We start from the raw sequence: 20,555 nt of genomic DNA, 5'->3' as shown, positions 1-20,555 counted from the left end.
ATCTCTCTCTCTTCTCGACTTGTAGACTTCCTTTTTTTTTTCTTTTTTCTTTTTTTTTTTTTTTTTTTCTTTTTCTGCTGTCGGACCCCAGAAAAGAGGCTCGACCACGGAAATTAGAAAGAGAGGGAGGGCGGTGAAAACAAGAGGGGGCGATTCTGTCCAAAGAAGACAAAATCAATTTTTTCTTCCTTCTTTTTTCAGTCTCTGTAACCAAAACAGAGAATGGGGGAGGGAAGGAAAGATGGAAGGGAAGAAGGGGAATGAGGACCTTCGGCTCTAATACCAAATTGATGGAGCAGCCTTAGGAAGAAGAGGGAAAATCGCACAAGAGGGGGAAGGGAAGGGGATCACACACCACGCACAAATTCACTAATTCTAAAACTAAATTCACTCTAAAAATCAAACATTGAGTTTATGCAAGTATTTAAAGGGTAATAATAAGACTACTCCTACTTAGACTCTAACACTGTAAAAACTCCTACTTATCCTACCCAAGGACAAACATGAGCAAATCCTACGTATCCTACCAAAAGACAAACATGAGAAAATCCTACGTATCCTACTCAAAGACAAACAAAAGAAATAAAAGACATAATATAAAACTTACTACCAGCTCTTGTTGGACCAAAAACCTGGGCTGGACCGGTTCTTCTTGGCCCTTGGCTTCCACAGCCGGTCCTGTTGGTCCAACCAAGTAAGTGCGACTGTATCTACATCACGTGTACTATGTTATAATCACCCTCACACTCTACAAAATTTGAGAACGAATTTTTTCTAAGAGAGGGCAAATTGATGCAGATAAGTCACTTAATGGGCTTATTTTATTGCAAATAAGCCTTGTGTTGGGTTATATATGTGTTGGGCCTTCGATCCCATGGGTTTTCTTTGTAATGGGCCACTTTAATGGGCCTAAATAAGAAAATGGGATTTAATTCATTAGTTTAGTTAGAATCCTGTTTTAAATCTATTTCCTTTGTTATTTCAGTTTTCTAGTCAGTTTAGGTTTCCCAATTAGTTAAAGATTGGGTTAGGCCTTTCCTTTTTAGAGTTTGAGTCAGTTTTGAGTCTTCTATATAAATTTGTAAGGGGCTACAGCATTGAATACTAATTTATTAATGAAAAAAAAAAAAAGATGACTTATACTATTGTGCTGTGGGATGCAATTGATGCCTAAACCTGAGGGTGAGATGCCCATTCACTACTTCTTTCCTCTTCTCAACCCTCCATCGAGTTATCTTTCTTTTTTTATTTTCCTTTTATTTGTTTGCTGTGAGAGAGTATTTGAGAGCTAGAAGCCTAGAACCAAGCCTACTGGAGGACATCTTCTCTATTCAGCCAAAATTTCAGATCATGCCTGGGATTAGGATCACTTGTGATCCTAGTTCTACATTACTCCTATTCCTTACAATCTTGCAGAGTGAGGCGTATATACATGATCACTAATCTATGTTGAGTCGATAGGCTCTCCCCTAGTATCACCTTACCGTCCTTACATAGCAATTACTATTGGACCTTCTAGTGAGAGAAATTTATTTGGCTATGTGATGCCGACTTTTATATGTAGATATATGCTCTCCCTCATCTTGAGATGTGTTTACAATGGATAATCATAAGAGAAAGAAAATTCTAAAACTGAGATGCCATCTTCATTCCTCTCGCCAAAACCATAGCCTCCATGTACACCTTCATAACCTCTACGGTCTCTCCCAACACATCAATTCAAATCACGCCCTATAATAATCTTTTCTCATTAACCAAAATCTTATAGTAAACCATCCATGTGTTCCAAGAAATGCAACTCGCTACTTTCATCCAATCCTACTTGGGGTGCATATGCACTAATTATTTTAATATCTCCACAACTATCTCCAAGTTTTTGAACATCGACCACATCATTCTGTCTTTATCCACTACTATTCCCAATCCATTCCTATTACTTTTATCCCTCGTATACCAAAGTTTAAATTCGTCCAACACCTTAGTTTCGATACAATTCCATTTAGTCTCTTGAATACAGGCTATATTAATCCCTCTTCTTCTCTAGAAATCTCTTAACCATAGTTTTTAAGGCGCTGCTAAGGCGTCGCCTTGGCGCTGATGCAGTCTAGAGATGGTAAGGCAGTGCTCTGCCTTATGTGAAGTGGCGCCTTACGGGTTTTTTTTTTTTTAAACACATTTTAAAATTACTTGATAAAGATTCCAAATATATATTTTTTATTGGTCGGTGTATGGTTTTGTTAACACTTGAGATGTATGGGATCAGCTTTACTCCACCAAAAATAATCAAAACAAAAACACGATTCACAAACAAGGTTTGGATTTTGTCAAGGGTTTTAAGAAAGAGCTTTGAGAAGGAATCAAGGAACAAGGAAGAACCACCGATCCAGGCGACCATTTTGCTCTGGCAGCGGTGAGCTTCATTCTTCTTTGACAGGAGTAGAAATATAGTGGATAACCTTAGGGCTTAGGCACTCATTTTGGCATCATAGAGGTAAGTATAATAAATACTTGTATTTATTATGTTTTCTTTTCTTTATATTTATAATTTTGTTTCATAATTATGTATTTATAATATAGGTCAATATGTTATGATGATTGATAATTGATGATTGATGAAGATGAACTTAGTTTATTCACTTTATTGATTTGTTTTCTTGATGAATATCTTACATTAGTATGAATATGAACCTTTAATATTTATTTAGCATACGAGTAATAGAATTCAACTAGGATTTGAGCCAAATAGATTGGTTTTATAAGAAAATCACACATGAACGCTTTAGTCGATAAGGCGACGCTTTATGCCCGCCTTATCGCTAAAGCGCTCCGAAAAACCCTCAAACGCCTCCGTCGCCTTACCGCCTTAAAAACTATGCTATTAACAATAAAGTAATGGTGTTATATCAAGTGTTTCTTTAACCATGTCTACTATACAAGTGACTTACTGAATTTTTTATACGAATTATGGGGACTTTTCTAGGTCCGGAGCATTAGTGATGCTTAGAACTTCCTTCCAAATTATAAAAGAACCAATCCAGAGCAAAGCATTGGTATAGGATTGTTGTATTCTGTATGACTTGTATCATTGTATGACAAACCATTATTACCACTTGCTTGAGAATATAGCAATATTGCAAATAAAACATAAGTTTTTAGTTTACATCATGGTTCAAGATCTCGGCTTTTTTTAGATTACGAGACGAGATCACAGGCGAGGTGTAAAAACGACAAAATCTCGCCGAGATCTAGCCAAATCTAGCCTCTCTACTTTTTTGAAGAAAAAACACTAAGGGGCAAGAATTTTGGTGCTTTTGCTTGAGGACCTCCATTCCTATCTTATGTCATTTCAAATTTTCAAATGCATGTTAATGTGACTCATCAGTCATCAATGTTAATTGTTAATCAATTAAACAATTATCTATAATGTCTTTTAAATTCTTAAGATTATGTTGTGTCATGTGTTGGTTGTGGATTGTGGATTGTGGATTGTGGAATAGAGCACACTAGCCTAGGGTATGAAGTCAAAGTACCATTTTAAGTTTGATTTTTAAAAAACTGATGTTTCCAATGTGTTTAGAAGTCCTAAAATAGGGTAAATACCTAGTTTCAGGGACTACAAAGACCATACGACCACCAAGACTAACAACCGAGTTGATCGCGAAAAAATACATGATCTCGGCGAGATCTCTCTTTTTTGGATTAGCGAGATCTTAAACCATGGTTTGCATACAAACATATGAACTGGAAGGGCAATGTCAGTGAACATGCATAACATCATGATGGTGCAGATCCCAACCTTACAGCAGGCTCAGTGGCATGGGACTGTCCCTGGATTAGTATGCGACTTGCTGCATAGCTGAAATCTGTGACATTGTCATATTACATGCCAATGGGAAAGCGCTTCCCACCACTAGAGAGAAGTCACAAGTCAACAAGTTGAGTAGAGTAATTAAAAGTTGCATTCCACAACATTTTCTACAATTCTACTGCAAATATAGAAATAAACCAGATTTCCAGCAGCGAAAAGTTATGCATAACCATAAGGTAACAGTTTATTACCTTCTATTTTTTAAGTAGTCATCTCTGTGTAAACGATGCTCGGTTTTCCAAAAATTTCCATGGAGGCCTCATTGCTTTAGACAACGGAAAACCCAGCTGTAGAACTCCTTTAAGCCATTTAATCCTATTTGCAAGTTCCTCTAAATCCAAAATAGCAGATTCAACTGTGTCACAACACATTGAATTCAAACATTCATTTCCACTCATTCTCATTTTCTTTGGGGACTCTCCATAGCCATATCGATCATTCCTCCCTGTGGTTCTTGCTACCACAGCTGAAGCCCCTTTATCGGATGAACTTGAAACACTACATGTGCCATTAGCATTCCCCATGCTACTATCACCCAAACCCAATTCTGCACCTGTATGTGGGTTCTGTCCCTCTTCATCTACTTCACCAGAAGGAGGTTGCGCAGTTGTTTCCTGTTCTGGAGGCTGCCCAGATCTATCTGGAACTGGCAATGAGCAAACAGAAGCACCTTTATCAGATCAACTTGAAACACTACATGTGACATTAGCGTTCCACATGCTACTATCCCCAAAACCCAATTCTGTACCTGTATGCGGGCTCTGTCCCTCTTCATCTACTTCACCAGAAGAAGGTTGCTCAGTTGTTTTGTCTTCAGGAGGCTGCTCGGATCTTTCTGGAACTGGCAATGAGAAAACAGAAGCACCTTTATAAGATGAACTTGAAGCACTACATGTGCCATTAGCGTTCCACATGCTACTATCCCCCAAAACCCAATTCTGTACCTGTATGTGGGCTCTGTCCCTCTTCATCTACTTCACCAGAAGAAGGTTGCTCAGTTGTTTCCTGTTCAGGAGGCTGCTCGGATCTATCTGGAACTGGCAATGAGCAAGCAGAACTATGTGAAGAAACAGGAGCAACAGTTTCAGATGAAGGCCCTTCACCAGTAGCACTGCAATCTTTTCTGCTTTTATCTACTGATAAATACAGGAGAAACGATGAATTTCATTATAAGACAATTATAATAAGCCTGCAGCATGGACATAATGTGAAAAGCTTGCTGCAAAGTGCAAGAGCTAGAGATGAGCAAAAAATATATGACATAGAAATGTATATTAGGTCATACATGGGAAGATATTTCCCTACATGATTCAAACCAATGATGGTATTGTATTATCTTAAATGTTTATAATCTTTGGAAGTACCCTTGACCTTATATGCATTTAATATGTAATTATGTATTATCTTAAATACATAATAGGTCATACATGGGAAGAGATTTCCCTACATGATTTAAACCAAAGATGGTATTGTAGTTTCTTAAATGTTTAAAATCTTTGGAAGTACCCTTGAGCTATGACTAAGACCCAAAACAACCATCCTTATTATGCCATCTCTCAAGACACCATTGTTGGTCTGACAGTGGCTCAGGATGCACCAAGCACACCACCCACCCACCCCCCACCCCCCACCCCCCCACCTAAAAAAAAAAAGGCTCAAAATTGGCATGACCATATAACTTCTATCAACTTTCACATCTTCTCTGGAGCTTTCAGAAAATATCTTTTCTCCACTGAAATTAAAACATTTAGTTAAAATGGAAACAGGACAGAAATTAGTGATTGCAATGTCATCGAATCACTACAAAAACAAGAAAAGTTATCCAAAGAGAATTTTTTTTTCCTGCAGATATCATCATATGTTGGGCCCAATCACCTGCAAACCCTACAAATTTCAATATTCATATTTGACATTCCCCATCAAGCATGAGGATTTAAAAATTTTCATGCAGAGACCCGCCACTTCACCTGCGAGTTTCCTTTAATAAAGTACATATACAGGTCTTGAGACACACACACACACACACACTTCGATCTCTTGGTTCAGTCGCAGACCAAGATCTGTATAAAAATTTGGTTAAGTCTACCTCAGCGTAAGTTCAGGATTCAATTGTTATTTCTTTTGTAGATTAATGGATACCTTCTGCCGCAAATTTAACAATACAAATTTACCAGTCATAATTTTTCAAAAGAATCTTGAATGATAAGGGTATTCTTAAAAAATGATTATAAACTTTTTTTTTGGCTAGATTTTAACCTATGTCCATAAATTTAAACACACAGCTTTCATTTTATGAATATCTTCCAGAAAAGCAGTCAAATAAGGAAGCACTTTTTCAAGATCCCCAACAAGAAGAAGACAATCATATTCCAGTAGATTGTAACCGGTTTTTCATATACCCAAACCTACCTTCTAACATTTTGGACTCCACCAATGTTATAAAGACTCTGAATCGCACTATGTACTATATGTAACATGCCTGATGATAAGATAAGCTCACTTTCTGAATTCCATCCAGAGATAACTACCATGACTAATTTTAGTTATCACATATCGGTTAGACTACTGGGTTATTCATCATTGATCTCCATTGAAATCGACTTCAGTCCTTCATAGCAAGCAAACATAAAGGCAAAGATGCCTACAATATGGACATTGAGGCAGCAAAGGGATATACTCCTGATTTGACAGGGTTTCACACGTAGTTTAAGACATTGAGGCAGAAAAGGAAAATACTTTCAATTTGACAGGGTTCACACAGTTGAAAATTCAAGTACCACATCCAATTTGTAGAAAGTTTTTTAAATTATTTTTTTCTCAGTAAACTTGTGCAACAATGCATAATTCCCAAGAAAGTTTAAAAAATAAAGGGCAACACAAAGAGTACAGAAAATAAGAATAGTAACGAGTAGGGAACTCAATATCTATGTGCGTATGCAGTAACCAGTAAAACATCTGCATCACATCATACCATGTTGGATTACATAGTCAAAGCATGGTGAAGAAGCGGAGCATTACAGTGAAACACTTGGTGGCCAACTAGGCCAAGTAATGAAAATGAAACGGATAGAAGATAAACTAGAGGAAAATCCACTTACCTTGATTTTCAGGTTGAATCAAACGAGCACAACAAGAGGTTTCCTTATCCTGCAACTAATGACAATGCATAAGCATGATAGAACTGAATAGGCAATTCTAGCCATAAAAGATGTGCAGTTAATTTACTATTTGACATATATGAATTAGAATTACAAGTAGAAGAAAAATTTGCTCCGCACATTGTAGAGATGACCAATCTGTTTCTCAACAATTCATGGCAGTGTTGGGATTCAATACTATCTAAGATATCTGATTACTTGAGTACAAAGCAGTTTCCCCACCTTCCAATCAGTCAGTCATATATAAATATAGGAGAAAAAGGCCAAAGGCTGCCTTTTTTCCAATTGCCAAAACAAAATTCTTAAAATATTAATATCACTTTTTTTTTTTTAGAAATCCAACAAAGAACAATGAATCCCAATTGGAATAACCAAATTTTAGAGCTCTAGAAAAGGTTTTTCAGAAATATCTTATTTCCCTTTTACAGCAAGACCCTGTTGATGTTGTATCCTTCCCAAACAAACTTTAATGTAGTCCCCGCATTTCCCTCATGATATTTCTTCTCATTGGGGTCGCTTACAAAGTTAAGATCTCACAGTTGATCACCTCCAACACAGAAAAGTTCTGGCAAACTGTATTTTAACGTGAGAACAGAAAATCCAGAGTCAATAGAAAACATTTCCCTTCACCGACCAATTACCTTGCACATTTGGTATACTTCCTTGATCAGGTTTCACATAGTTTGAGGTCTACCACCATCTTTGGGCGCCCTTATTGACAGCTGGCCAACTAGTAACCTTGAATAAGGGAGGCCAAGTTTTACCAAATCTCTCCCTTCTGCACTGTTACTTTAATGCAGGAGTAGATGTTGGAATCCGACATATATACGAGTGTTGGACACGGAAAATTCACAGAAAAAAATAATATTTGACGATTAGGGGGTTATACTACAATAACATATCCCTGTCCTTGCTCTCCAATCAGCTCTATTCGAAGTCATATATGATACAAGGCCTAAGCTAAGCATGTCTTTCTTCACTTCTCCTATGGTTATTTTAGGCCTGCCCCTGGCTCTTTTAGTTCCTTCGATCTGAATAAAATCACTCCTCCGTATTAGGGCATCCCATGGCCATGCCTAATGCAGGAGTAGATTACAAGAAGCTAACCCCCACAATGGATAACCCCAAACAAGACAAATAAGACTCACTTAACTAGCTTGACAATAATCAGAAGTAAACCCAAGATAACAAGGGAATATGACCAACAAATAAGCCCCCAAGGATACAATAGCAATGCAGGAGCAAAATCAGCCCAAAACCCAACCCGATAAGAGAGAGAAAGAGGGTGGGACTCCAATTGAGCTGCAAATTTGGTCGATTGTAGGGCCCACCAAGGGTACAAAAACCCCCAAAGTTGATAACGTTCTGACGGCTAGTTGTGAAGTTGTGATCTTGAGTTTTAGACATAGGAAAGAGAATCTGAGAGAATTCTTCAAGAACTATAGTAGGGCTGCTTGGGCAGCAACAAAAAGAGGATCGAGTGATCCTTGGGTGGTTGTGAACACCCTCTGAAAAGGCTAGACAGATCAGAGATAAATTGGGGAAGGAAAAGGAGATCGATCTCTCTCCTAATCATAGTTTTTAAGCCTTAGCAGCGCCTTGGCGCTGATGCGGTCTAGATATGGTAAGGCAGTGCTCCGCCTAATGTGAAGTGGCGCCTTATGGGTTTTTTTTTTTTTTTTTTAAACACATTTTAAAATTACTTGATGAAGATTCTAAATATAGATTTTTTATTAGTAAGTGTATGGATTTGTTAACACTTGAGATGTATGGGATCAGCTTTATTCCATCAAAAATAACCAAAACAAGCAAAAGAAAAATACGATTCACAAACAGGGTTTGGATTTTGTCAAGGGTTTTAAGAAAGGGCTTTGAGAAGGAAACAAGGAACAAGGAAGAAGGAAGAACCATTAATCCAGGCCACCATTTTGCTCCGGCAGCGGTGAGCTTCATTCTTCTTTGACGGGAGTAGAAATATAGCGGATGACCTTAGGACTTAGGCACTCATTTTGGCATCATAGAGGTAAGTACAATAAATACTTGTATTTTTTATGTCTTCTTTTCTTTATATTTATAATTTTGTTTCATAATTATGTATTTATATAATATGTTATTATGTTATGATGATTAATGATTGATGATAGATGATTGATGAAGATGAACTTAGTTTATTCACTTTATTGATTTGTTTTCATTGGTATGAATATGAACCTTTAATATTTATTTAACATATGAGTAATAGGATTCAACTAGGATTTGAGCAAATAAATTGGTTTTATAAAAAAATTACACAGGAACGCTTTAGTCGATAAGGCGACGCTTTATGCCCGCCTTATCGCTAAGGCGCTCTGAAAGACCCTCAAACGCCTCCGTCGCCTTACCGCCTTAAAAACTATGCTCCTAATTCCTGCATGGGTGCTGGTTGGTTCTGGCTTTTGAAGTTTTGAACAGATTTGATGTTCGTAGGATTCTTCAATGTTAGTAAACAGTAACAGCAAGCACTAACAGTAGCAATAAATAGAGAATAGAGAAAATAAACAAGACAAGTGTGGGTGGGATTGGCTATCTCGGCCCGGGCATCTCACCCACAGTTATCCCGGCTGTTTAACCAATTGCCCGCAATCATTCAGTATTCAATCTCAGAATTTAGAGTACATATGCTCCTCTATATATAGAGGGCTGAATAGCAATCATAACCTAACTAGGAGCTAATCTTCAAGTAGGACTAGACAATACCTAATAGGAGTTGGGCTCCAAATAGAACTAGGACTAGAACTCCAACATGGACTAAGTAACTAACTAGTCATTCACTAATACGGAAACCTAAACTGACTAAAACTGAAATAAAAAATGAAATAGACTCAAAACAGGACTCTAACTAAAATAATGAATTAAATCCCGTTTTTCTACTTCCTACCCATATTTTATGCCCATTAAAGTGGCCCATTATAAAGAAAACCTAGGGGATCAAAGGCCCAACACATACAAAAGCCAACCCAAGGCTTATTTGCAATAAAATAAACCCATTAAGTGACTTATCTACATTAATGCCACCTCAAACAACTCTCTCGTACCTTATCATGAATCAGAGCTACTTCCAACCCAGTTCTAATATATTTCTTTCCTACTTTATCCTCTTCCTAATTTTTTCAGACATCCAACATTCTTATCTTCGCTACACTTGGTTTATCTATGATGCTTGTTAACCACCCAACATTCTGCACCATACATCATAGCCATTACATGACTGTTGATGTATATATTTACATTGTTCTCCCCCAAAAGTTCAAACTTTTAGGTGAAACGGTAGCAAACATGGTATCAAAGCAAAGAGGTCGAGCGTTCGACTCCTGGGAACTACATCGGAAGACTTTTACCAAATTTTCTTCTCCCTCGGTGCCGCACAAAGTAAATGCCACGTGAGCTCTAGGTGCAAAGACCATGGCATCTTAGCCTGCATGTGCGGGGGAGTGTTGATGTATACATTTCATTACCCTTCCCTAAAGGTTGAGCTTTTAGGAGAAACGGTAGCAAAAAATGACAATTCTATAAAAAAAATATTTAAGATTTAAAGGAATATACTGATCACACAGCACTCTAAACGCACCCCTCCACTCCATCCATCCTATTTAATCCTCTAGGCAACATCATCCTCAATATCACCTTCTTTATTCACAATTGAGCCCATATATCTAAAATAATCACTTTGAGGAATCTCCCTCTCATTAATATTCACCACCTCATTAACCTTCCTAGTGTGGCTAAAGTACACACCATTATTCCATATTAGTTCTAAGTGTCTTAATACCTTTTGATTCCAAGGTTGATCTCCATAACTCCGACTTGGCATTAATCTCTACTTTTGTTTCACCCACCAAAAAAATATTGTCAGCAAAAAGCATACACCAAGGAAGCTCATCTTGTATGACTATGGTTAAATCATCCATGATAAGAACAAACATTTCGGGGGTTAAATAATTTTTAAATATTTTTAAATCAACAAATTATAAGATCATTTTGTAAGAAATTTTAGACTACAAATTTAATATAAATATATTTCATCAACTTCCATCAACGAAGAAGGGAACTCCAAAATTGTGGTCTTAATTAGGGATAAACTCCAAATGTGCCGGTTAGAATCCACAGCTTGGGTACGGACCCTGGACCTTTAATGACTTGGATTGACCCAACTGCCTTGATATTTTAAGTTGAAGACAAGTGAGAGACAGAGGGGCAGACTGCCAGAATGGAGAGTCAATGGAGGAATCGAGCTACTTACCATTGCTGAAACAGGTACGCTTCTCCTTCTCTCTCTCCTCTGGCGACCTTTCTCTCTGTTGCAGATCGACACGAAATCAGATGCAGAGGAGGCAAACTCCAACCGAATCAGTCGCGCACCCAAAGTGAATCCATGTCCACACATCTGGATGCAATTATGCTAGGGGGCTTCTGAATCTGGTAACATAGCTTCTGCAGCATGCAGGATTAATTGAATAGAAAGGACCCAAAAGAATACCAAGAGACAACCTCGACAGGTGATAGAATAATAGATGGAAGCAACATATTCTCAGGCTCCTGTCTGACTGATACCGTATTGATGTCACGCAGCAGAAGAACACAATAGAGTGAGACGTCTCTTCTCCGAGTCAATTCAATGATAATCCGAAACCAAGTCTCATCTTATCCACCATTTAGCATTAAATAGAAGAAAAACCTAATAGAGATGATCATGGCCATCTACCCCTGAAGATCTAAAGGCTGAATCTTATTACTAGACACCGCAAATAAGATATAAGAATCATAATGAGAACTGAAATAAAAACAGCTAGAAGAGGCAATATGCAACGTGACCCAATCTAGTTCTGAGCCCATTGCTGTGCAAGGCATTCTGATTGTCTATGCTGCTTGGGATGTCCTGCCACATGGTCAACGACCTCTGCCATGTAAAGTGCCACATCATTTGCATCATCTACCTCGTTAAATTTACATGAGAATTTTCTAATCTTTGGAAATAAATTTCAGATTTGTTCCTTCCTACTGTTAGTTTTGTTGTTCAACATTGACTCTCTCACCTAGTTCTCTTCTTTTTGTATCATTGTGCACAAAAAGACTCTTAGATTATCAAAAGAACTTGATGTCAAACAAATAACAGAAATTTAAAGAGATTAGTGACTGGAATGTTACAGCACATTTAAACTTTTGAAAAAGTGAATGCTAGTGATTCATGACACATGATGGAAAATATCAGGATAAAAGAGAACTCAGAGCATTGGCATCACCTTAATAAATAAGTAAAATAAACTTATTGCCAAGATCCAAGTCAAAAGAAGAAACAAATTCAAACAATAAGAGCTATAAGGAAAGCTACCGTAGAGGTGGGGACTGTCCATCCCTGTTCTGTAGACCAATTCAATGATGGACGCAAGTCTTTGCAGAAAGCTTCATAAGTTTTTCCTTCACCAAGTGGGGGTTTTGGCAACTCTAGCTGTAAACAATTAGGAAAATAACTACAAAATAAGAGAGAGTACAGTTTACAATCATCATTTTCAAATGTCAGCACTTCGTTTGTAAAATTTAGGGATGATTTTAAAAAGTTGTGTTCTCACTTCAACATATGTATCTCCTTTAAGAAAAAGAACATTTTGTTCATTCTGAAGGGGGCTAATTGGAAGAAGATTAAAAAAAAAAAAAGATGATTAAAGGAGCAAACAGAAAGGATATGAAGCAGGGGGAAGACAAGGCAGGCCATCAGCCTCATAGTTTTCAGGGCTTGATATTAGAGAGAGGAACCTAATTCCATTTTGCTGAGATTTTCCCGACATAATGGTGCTGGACTTCTTTCCTTTACTTTCCTTCTAATTCCATTTTACTCTCATTTACTTCCATTTCTCCTTTTTGTTTTTGTATGAATCTATGTAGCCAACCCCATTAAGTTGGGATAAGGCTGAGTTTGTTGTTGTTGAATATAAGCGAGAGGAACCTGTTAGAAAAGAGTATTAATTCCAAGGTTCTATAATAGTGTGAGATAAGACAACTTCCACAACCCACTTCTCCTAATCTACTCTGTTGGTGTACGATGTCTTGTATTCCGTCACAGTTTAATCCAGGGAGTACTGGAGCAAGTGCCTCGATAGGCAGGACAGCAATCCCTCTAGGGGGGAGCGGCCCCCTTGCATAGCGGGGCCCCACTCGAATATTTTTATTTGAGGGCAGTTTTGTACTTTTCAGATTAGGGTTTTTCGATATACATTTGTAGCGAGGGTTTCTTTCTCTGTAATGCAAGCAATACTGAGAGGTATGAGGACGAGCGTTGTAACCCTATTCTCCATTGATAGTGAAGCAGGATCTCATCTCACCGAGGACATAGGCAATCTTGCCAAAACTCGTAAACCTGTGTGCACTGTTTGTTCTTATTTTTCCATTATCTTCTGCATTGTTTCAGGGTTGCGTTTCTACATCCTCATGATAACCCACTTATTTAAAATTCATCAAAGCAATAGCACAATAGTAAAATTAGAAACAGACGCCTGAATTCCTTCAGCAATTCCATATTGCTAGAGGATTTATCACGAATATTCGTTTAATTGTTTTTTTAGCTCCATGTAAGTGCCCCACAAATATGCAAGTGTCAAGCACCTCCACGAAATTATCCTCACTTCCAAAAGGAAGCCCTAGCCAAAGCAACAGGCAAACAGATAAGATAATCTCGCTTTTCTCTAATCACATATTTGATTGTTTTTTAGCTCCATGTAAGTACCCCACAAATATGCAGGTGTTAGGCACCTCTACGAAATTATCCTCACTTCCACAAAGGAAGCCTTGGCCAAACCAATAGGCAAACAGATAAGATGATCTTTCTTTTCTCTAATCACATATTTGATTAGCCCAACATTTTTCACTGAACTGTTAAGCATTTGAATGCTTCAAATTGCTAGCTGTTAAGTGTGTAGTGTGGGGTGATGGTCCATGGACTGATGGACGTCAATGGACCAGTGTACCGTAGGATCATATCTAATAGCTTAGTTAGTTTCAGTCGTTTTCTCTTGTCTTTTAATTCTTTCCTTTTGTAATTAGACTTAGGCAGTCACTTGGTTACATTGTAACTAGTCATCCACTCTTAGGGACTCATTCTCCTCGTAATTAACCATTCTTCACATTTAATAGCCCCAGTCCTCGGGGGTAAAAGAGGAACCAAGGCATAAAAAGAACGTTCTCTTCGCAATCAACATTATATCTAGACAAATATAATGGCTAGGCATGGGAAATAGAGAGAGTTAGATGACATGGAGCACCAGGAAATGAGAGATTTTAGGCTTTTAGCCTTTTAGGTGGGAAGGGAGTGTATGTACGGGAGAGGTTTTTTTTTTTTCCCATCCCTCTGTGTGTGTGTGTGTGTGTGTGAGAGAGAGAGATGGCATGGGTGGATGGGAGCAAGGTTTTAGGGGCCAATCGGAGTGATAAGAAAGAGCAAGTGGTAGGCGCAAGGAGGAGGTAACAGAGAGTTCCCTAATTTGTGGGGAGAGGGATATTGAACAAGCAAGAGAGAGAGAGATGCATAGATAGGCATCTTAATATAAAAGAGAATTTGTTGGTGCTTTTTGAAAAGGAGAGGGAATATTGTGTTTTTTTTTTTTTTTGTTATACTTCAATATTAAGTGCAGTCAATAAGGCACAAGTCAAAATCTTAAGCTCTTTTTTTTTTTTTAATAAAATTCAAAAACAAAAAGTGGGTGGAGGATTGAAGGTGGAAAAGCATGGGAGAGATGAAGCTCCTTTTAGAATAAAGTATATAATTACAAAGCCTCAGTACAAGAAAAAAGGACACAAATAAAGTTCCAACAACTACCACAAAACAAGCTTATGAGATACATTACGGAACTATGGAGTGATTAAGCAAAGATTTAACTAAGAAACATGGAAATCATAAAATCATGATCTCATGCCAGGATGGTCAATAACCAACGGCAATTATTAAGTTGATGCAAATGTTGAGTGAGAAACACAAAGATCTTCAGTTGGTTTTACCAGTCTATTGAAAGGATATAATTAAGTTCTTCCATATGGTAGGATTAAAGAGCAATATGCATGCATGCATGCACAGGCACAGTGCACCTTTACATGCATATAAACACATAGATAACAAGGAAATCTTAGCCACTCAGAGTCGCTGCACAATTACTGTCCATTCATGTCGTTTCTGACTGTATAAGCAACATCATTTTAACTTATGATACACATACAGGAAAAAAATAGAAATTTGATTCAAAGAAGCAATGAAATAGACAGAAGTGAGTTGGGCTACAGAAGCTCAAAGAACACAATCCCTAACCCCACAGAAGCTGACTGCTGACCTACACATACATACAAACTGACACATTGACAAAGGGAAGCCTGAGCAGCTGTCCTGACATCATTTGGGAAATAATTTAATGTTAAATTTAAAACAATCAATGGTAAGACATGAGTGTTTTCCAACTGCATACATACACAATGAGTCAACTGGATACACTTGCAATTGCATTTACTATCAAGTTGCCAGCAAGAAGCGGCTTTGAGAAAACGTCAGCACCACAACTGAATAACTCAGAAGATATTAAGATCACATAAGCTCAAGTTAAATACTCAAAAACTAAATAACACAGTGAATCAACTGCCAGAAAACATTACCTGGACCTTATCATTCCCTAGTACACGAGTTATCCTTGCTGACCAATAACAACCATCAGTCCACCAATCAACCAAATCTCCAACCTTCCAAACATTGGCAATGATTACTACCACTCCTGAGAGTGCACTGGCATCAGGTATTTGACTTTCCCGATAGATAGGAGGAAAGGAAGGTCGCACCATTAGTTCCATTTTCCTCTCCCCTTTTCCATCAGTCGGGGGCTTCTGATACAATTTCGTCCAGGTTGTTTCTGCAGAAGTAAAGATTTCAGCTGATTAAACCTTTAGAACTTCATAGTTGAAGGAAATCAAACCACAAGAAGGATCAAAAAGCAAGCTAGAAAAAACATATAATAGCATAGCACCGAAAACATTCAGAGCCTCGATAAATCTTCCATAGAAATTTAACTCCTTAAAATCTGTCAAAAGTCAGCTTAATCGGTTACAAGCAAGTATTTCATGAGAAAACAAAACTCCAACCTAGACTATAAAAAGGAAACAAACTCAAAAGGAAAGAAGTCCTAAACTGAGTCTACCCTCACGTCTCCTACCACTTTGGAAATAAATGACTTAAAATAAAAGATTACATAATATTTTCCTAAATAAAGTAAACTACTAAAATCTTACTAGAACCAAAACTCAAATGTGGATCCGGTTCATATCCTTCTGGGTATCCAAATGGGTGTGGATCGGTCCACGGTTGTGTACCTGCATCAACTCCCCAGTATGCATGAGTTTTGTAAAAGGTTAACAATAACAGTTCACAAGCAAGGGTGAATTGCTCCTTGTCTACAAGACGAACAAAATCCAAGATATGAAGCTTCGGTTGTGCATTCAAGTCCGGAAAATCATGGGGGAGAACAAACTCATGATGGGGAATAGATGACTCTATACTAATGTCCATCATTACTTGATTTTCGATCTTCTCATTTTCCGTTGCCGTCACTTGTTCCACAACCAGACGGCCTTTCTCCTGTGTTGACCCATTAGGCTCGTCCTGTGGCTACACCATCGATATTTCTTCTTTGATTCAACCAATCCCTAAAGAAAAAAAGCTGAGTTATATGGAAAGGCTGAAGGGTGCACAAATTTTCATCACGATCAAGGATGTCGTTTCGGTCTTCTAACCAATCTCGAACAAATTTAATAATGCAATGAGGAGAATCAAACACTTCACAAAAAGCATCGTCAAAATATAGAGAAACAGAGAACTCAACAAAGACATCATCCTCAAACCCAATGATAATTTGGTCGGTCTTTGATAGCATATCCACCACATATCGCAGGACAAAATAGTTGCGTTGCCTCTAATCAATCAACAAAGTAGCAAGTTTTCCATTGGCAATCGAATTCTGAACCTGAACACAAATGATTCCATGGCCAGATTTGTAATTGGAAGCACTTTGTGCCCACTATGGCAAGAGAACACTTAAGGAAAGGCTTAATGGAAAAACAGTAAATATATGGAGTTAAGAGGAGGATGGCAGAATGGTGATTATATGGAAGTCCTTTAGTGAGTGGCACAATTGTAAATATGGAGAGTTCTACTCTAAACACAAAGGAAGGTCACATGTGGGGTGAGCGCCAAAGAAAAATTAGGACAACGAGTGATAAAAGAGAAAGGGAGGGGTAAATAGGGAAAGAAGAAAGCAAATTGGGAGGAAGTCGATCAAAGGGGGTGGAATTCAATCACCAACAAAGCAGTTTCCCTCATTTATGGACACAAGAACCAGTAGGAAGACTCTTCTTCTCTAGCAAACCAAGGAAACAAGCGAAGGGGTTGGCAAAGGAGGAAGACATGTGGGATCTTCAATGGCTCAGCGGAGATGTCTCAAACCATAGGCAAGAGTTGCAGCTTCGATGGAGGACCTGGATGCAAGGAAACAGCAAAGAGGGTTGCTGCAGTTGCTTCAAACCAGGTATGCCTATCCACCACTGAAACTCTTTTCTCATCCTGCTCTATTCTTTTCTTCTTCTTGTTGTTTTTCTTTCGTTGGCAGAATCCTAGAGCAGGGAGGGGAGTTCAACCGAAGAAAAAGGAAGAGGATTCTTGTGGGGGTCGAAGGGATGAGGTTAGGGTTTTAGTGTAGGCTATAAGTTGGGGAAGAAAGGGGTGGAAGTTGGCGGGAGTTGCCAAGATGGGTGTGCCCTTTCCTTTTCACTCGGTAGAAGCAAAGAGATAGAGGGGAAAAGAAGAAGAGAAGTTGATGGAGTGAGGAAGGATGGGATCCTTTGGCTCTGAATCTATGATACCAATTGATGGAGGGCCAGTAAGGGAAGGGAAGAAATCCCTGAGATGGGTCTCAGAGTTGCAAGGGAGAGAGAGGAATCGAACAAAGAAAGGGGGAAGAGAGAATAACATGCACATACACTAGCCCGCATGCTCTCAAAACTCAATTCATCTTTCTATTCTCTGTCTTCTCAATCGGTTGCAAGCAAGTATTTAAAGAGAAAGCAAAACGCCTACCTAAACTCTAAAAAAAACAAACTCGAAAGGAAAGAAGTCCTAAACTGACTCTACTCTTACGTATCCTACCACTTTGGAAATAAAAGACTTAAAATAAAAGATTACATAATATTTTCCTAAATAAAGTAAAAGGAAAAGGGTGGGTATGCTAGTGGGTTACCTAGGCATAAGGCATGCTAGCATTTTTTAACCGTTAGATCAGATAGTTTAAATCTATGCCATTGATGAATTAGTGCATTCCTATACCAAATACCTGACATCTACCTGCACATAATAAAGTTTTTTTTTTTTTTAATTAAACCTGCTATTGGCTCATCGTCTTCTTTTTCACAGCATGTTACATCTTGTTACACACAGTGGTTTTTGAGGCTCCATGGATCTCGATGACTTCACAGCGATTCTATTCAAATGGAACCCAAGGCGACTGCACCAACTCAACGATCGCTGGAATCGGTGGCAGCAACCCCGACGACATTATAGAATCTCTCCTCGTGGCAGCTACTCAATTTTTGCCCGAAAATGTCCAACCCGTGACCCCACCCCCTCTTCTCCCCTTTCCATGAACCTGGACATTGTAGAACCTCCTAGCACCGTTTGATTTCTGGGTTTGCATTGAATGGAGAACCAGAACTGGGTAGCATCGACAAGAGTGACCTTTATTTCCCTCTTGAGTCTTGACGGAATTCAGAATGATTGAACATGTGGGAGGAGAGGCAAGGGATTGCAAAGTAGGAGGTGAAGTGGAGCAGTTCGAAGGTAGAGAGCAGATTTGGGGCTTTCTTGGACGGAAATCAGAATGGGCGTTTCCGATGGGGGCGGAGGTGGGGTGGGGCAGGGGAGCAGCAGGTGGCAAGGGAGGGTTAAAGAGGATTCAGCGCCGAGACGCAGTGGGAAGGAGATACAGGGGGGATGTGCGTGAGATACTGAGGGCGGAGCCGATGAAGTGAAAGGGGGGCGACTGAGCAACTGGGGGCAGCCAGCATGCATTGGAGATTGTATAATGGTAGGGGAGAGGCAGGTTTTGCAGAGGTGGCCAAGGGCCGGTGCAATGATGCACAAGAGTGTGGTGAGAGAGAGGATATGAAGTGGTGGGGTGGCGCAGGTTCACAGCGTAAGGGAGAGGGAAATCTTACTGTATCTGTTGTGCATTTCTTTTTTTTTTTGGTAGAGTATCTGTTGGGTATTTCTCCCTCTTAATGTATACTGAATTAAAACAATAAATATGAATTGACCGATTTAAATCAAATTGACAAAATCCGACGGTCAACAAGCGCTAGCGTTCCATATTCTTGGGTAACCCGCTAGCATACCCAACAATTGCCCTAAAGTAAACTAATAAAATCGTACTAGAACCAAAACCCAAATATGGATCCAGTTAATCTCCTTCTGGGTATCCAAATGGGAGTGGATTGGTCCACGGTTGTGCACCTGCATCAAGGAATGATGCCCAAGATCGTTTAAGTTTGCTTTTTAGTTAGTTTCTATTTCTGTTTTTAAGAGACAACAGGTAGATTTATTTAGTTTGTAGTTAGTAATTTTGTGTAACTAGGAATTAAATAGAACTTTAGGCTATAAAGTTTTCAGTTACCATTTTAGTTATTTCCATTTCTGTGTTTAAGAGATCTCTCTCCCACACAAGAGAAATATTGTTTTGATGGCTATTAATAAAGCAAAATCGATCTCAAATTAGGGAAGAACCAGTGGGAGATCAATTGTAACAGGATCAATGAAATAGAGAAAACAGAATTAAATAACCTTTTTATTTCTTTTACCTATGAAAGAAGAAAATAAAGGGATGTGATAGATGGTTGAGCCTCCCACTCAACCTAGGCCTCTCACAACTACATGGTCATCAACCAGATTCTTTTAATTATCAAATCATTCTGTTTCTAAAACCCATTTCCCTCTTCTCATAATGTGTAAGTAAACAAAGAAATAGAAACTTCCTAATTCTAATGCAAGTTTTATATAGTAACCTGATTACAATAACACGTTTTGAATTTAATGACATACTAAAATCGAAAGTAACCCACCAATATACCCAAGTTGGCCCCACCATAAATCTTCCATGCAAAGAACATATTGGGCTAAAGATAAGCCTCATTAAATCTTGCCAAATCTTTCTTCAACTAGGCCCACAAGTGCTGTCCTCAAATAAGAAAATATCCTTATCTGATATTTCCTTAAAACAGCTTCCATGGTTATGACAAATCCTATCTTAACTTCCATATCATTAAGCCATATCTTCTCCATATTGAGCCCACAGAAGCTGATTTTAAGGAGCTTTAACTCCTCCATACGTGGGATATAAGTTTAGCTTCCTATAGCTGGAGATAAAATTCCTGGACAAGAAGTCTTAATATATCCAGTTTTCACAAATTAGATTCATCATTGC

General features: G+C 38.4%; 1 protein-coding gene across 11 annotated transcripts in view; it reads right to left on the bottom strand.

Moving 5' to 3' along the window:
- The window catches only part of LOC122091685, a 45,814-nt gene that overhangs the window by 8,166 nt on the left and 17,093 nt on the right, over window positions 1-20,555 (bottom strand). For 6 of the 11 annotated variants that reach the window (XM_042661739.1, XM_042661736.1, XM_042661733.1 and 3 more), the window contains 6 exons: window positions 15,694-15,944; window positions 12,395-12,511; window positions 6,967-7,021; window positions 4,813-5,004; window positions 4,617-4,709; window positions 4,060-4,514 (listed from right to left, as the gene is read on the bottom strand). In XM_042661739.1, the coding sequence (XP_042517673.1) occupies window positions 4,078-4,514; window positions 4,617-4,709; window positions 4,813-5,004; window positions 6,967-7,021; window positions 12,395-12,511; window positions 15,694-15,944 (1,145 nt within the window). In that variant the 3' untranslated portion in view covers window positions 4,060-4,077. Of the gene's footprint in view, window positions 1-3,796; window positions 3,911-4,059; window positions 4,515-4,616; window positions 4,710-4,812; window positions 5,005-6,966; window positions 7,022-12,394; window positions 12,512-15,693; window positions 15,945-20,555 lie in introns of all 11 variants that reach the window. The other 5 variants (XM_042661738.1, XM_042661740.1, XM_042661741.1 and 2 more) reach the window with 5 other exon arrangements.

The sequence above is a fragment of the Macadamia integrifolia genome, chromosome 10 (genome assembly GCF_013358625.1).
Source record: "Macadamia integrifolia cultivar HAES 741 chromosome 10, SCU_Mint_v3, whole genome shotgun sequence".
Taxonomy (NCBI): domain Eukaryota; kingdom Viridiplantae; phylum Streptophyta; class Magnoliopsida; order Proteales; family Proteaceae; genus Macadamia; species Macadamia integrifolia.
This window is presented reverse-complemented; position numbering and strand designations above follow the sequence as displayed.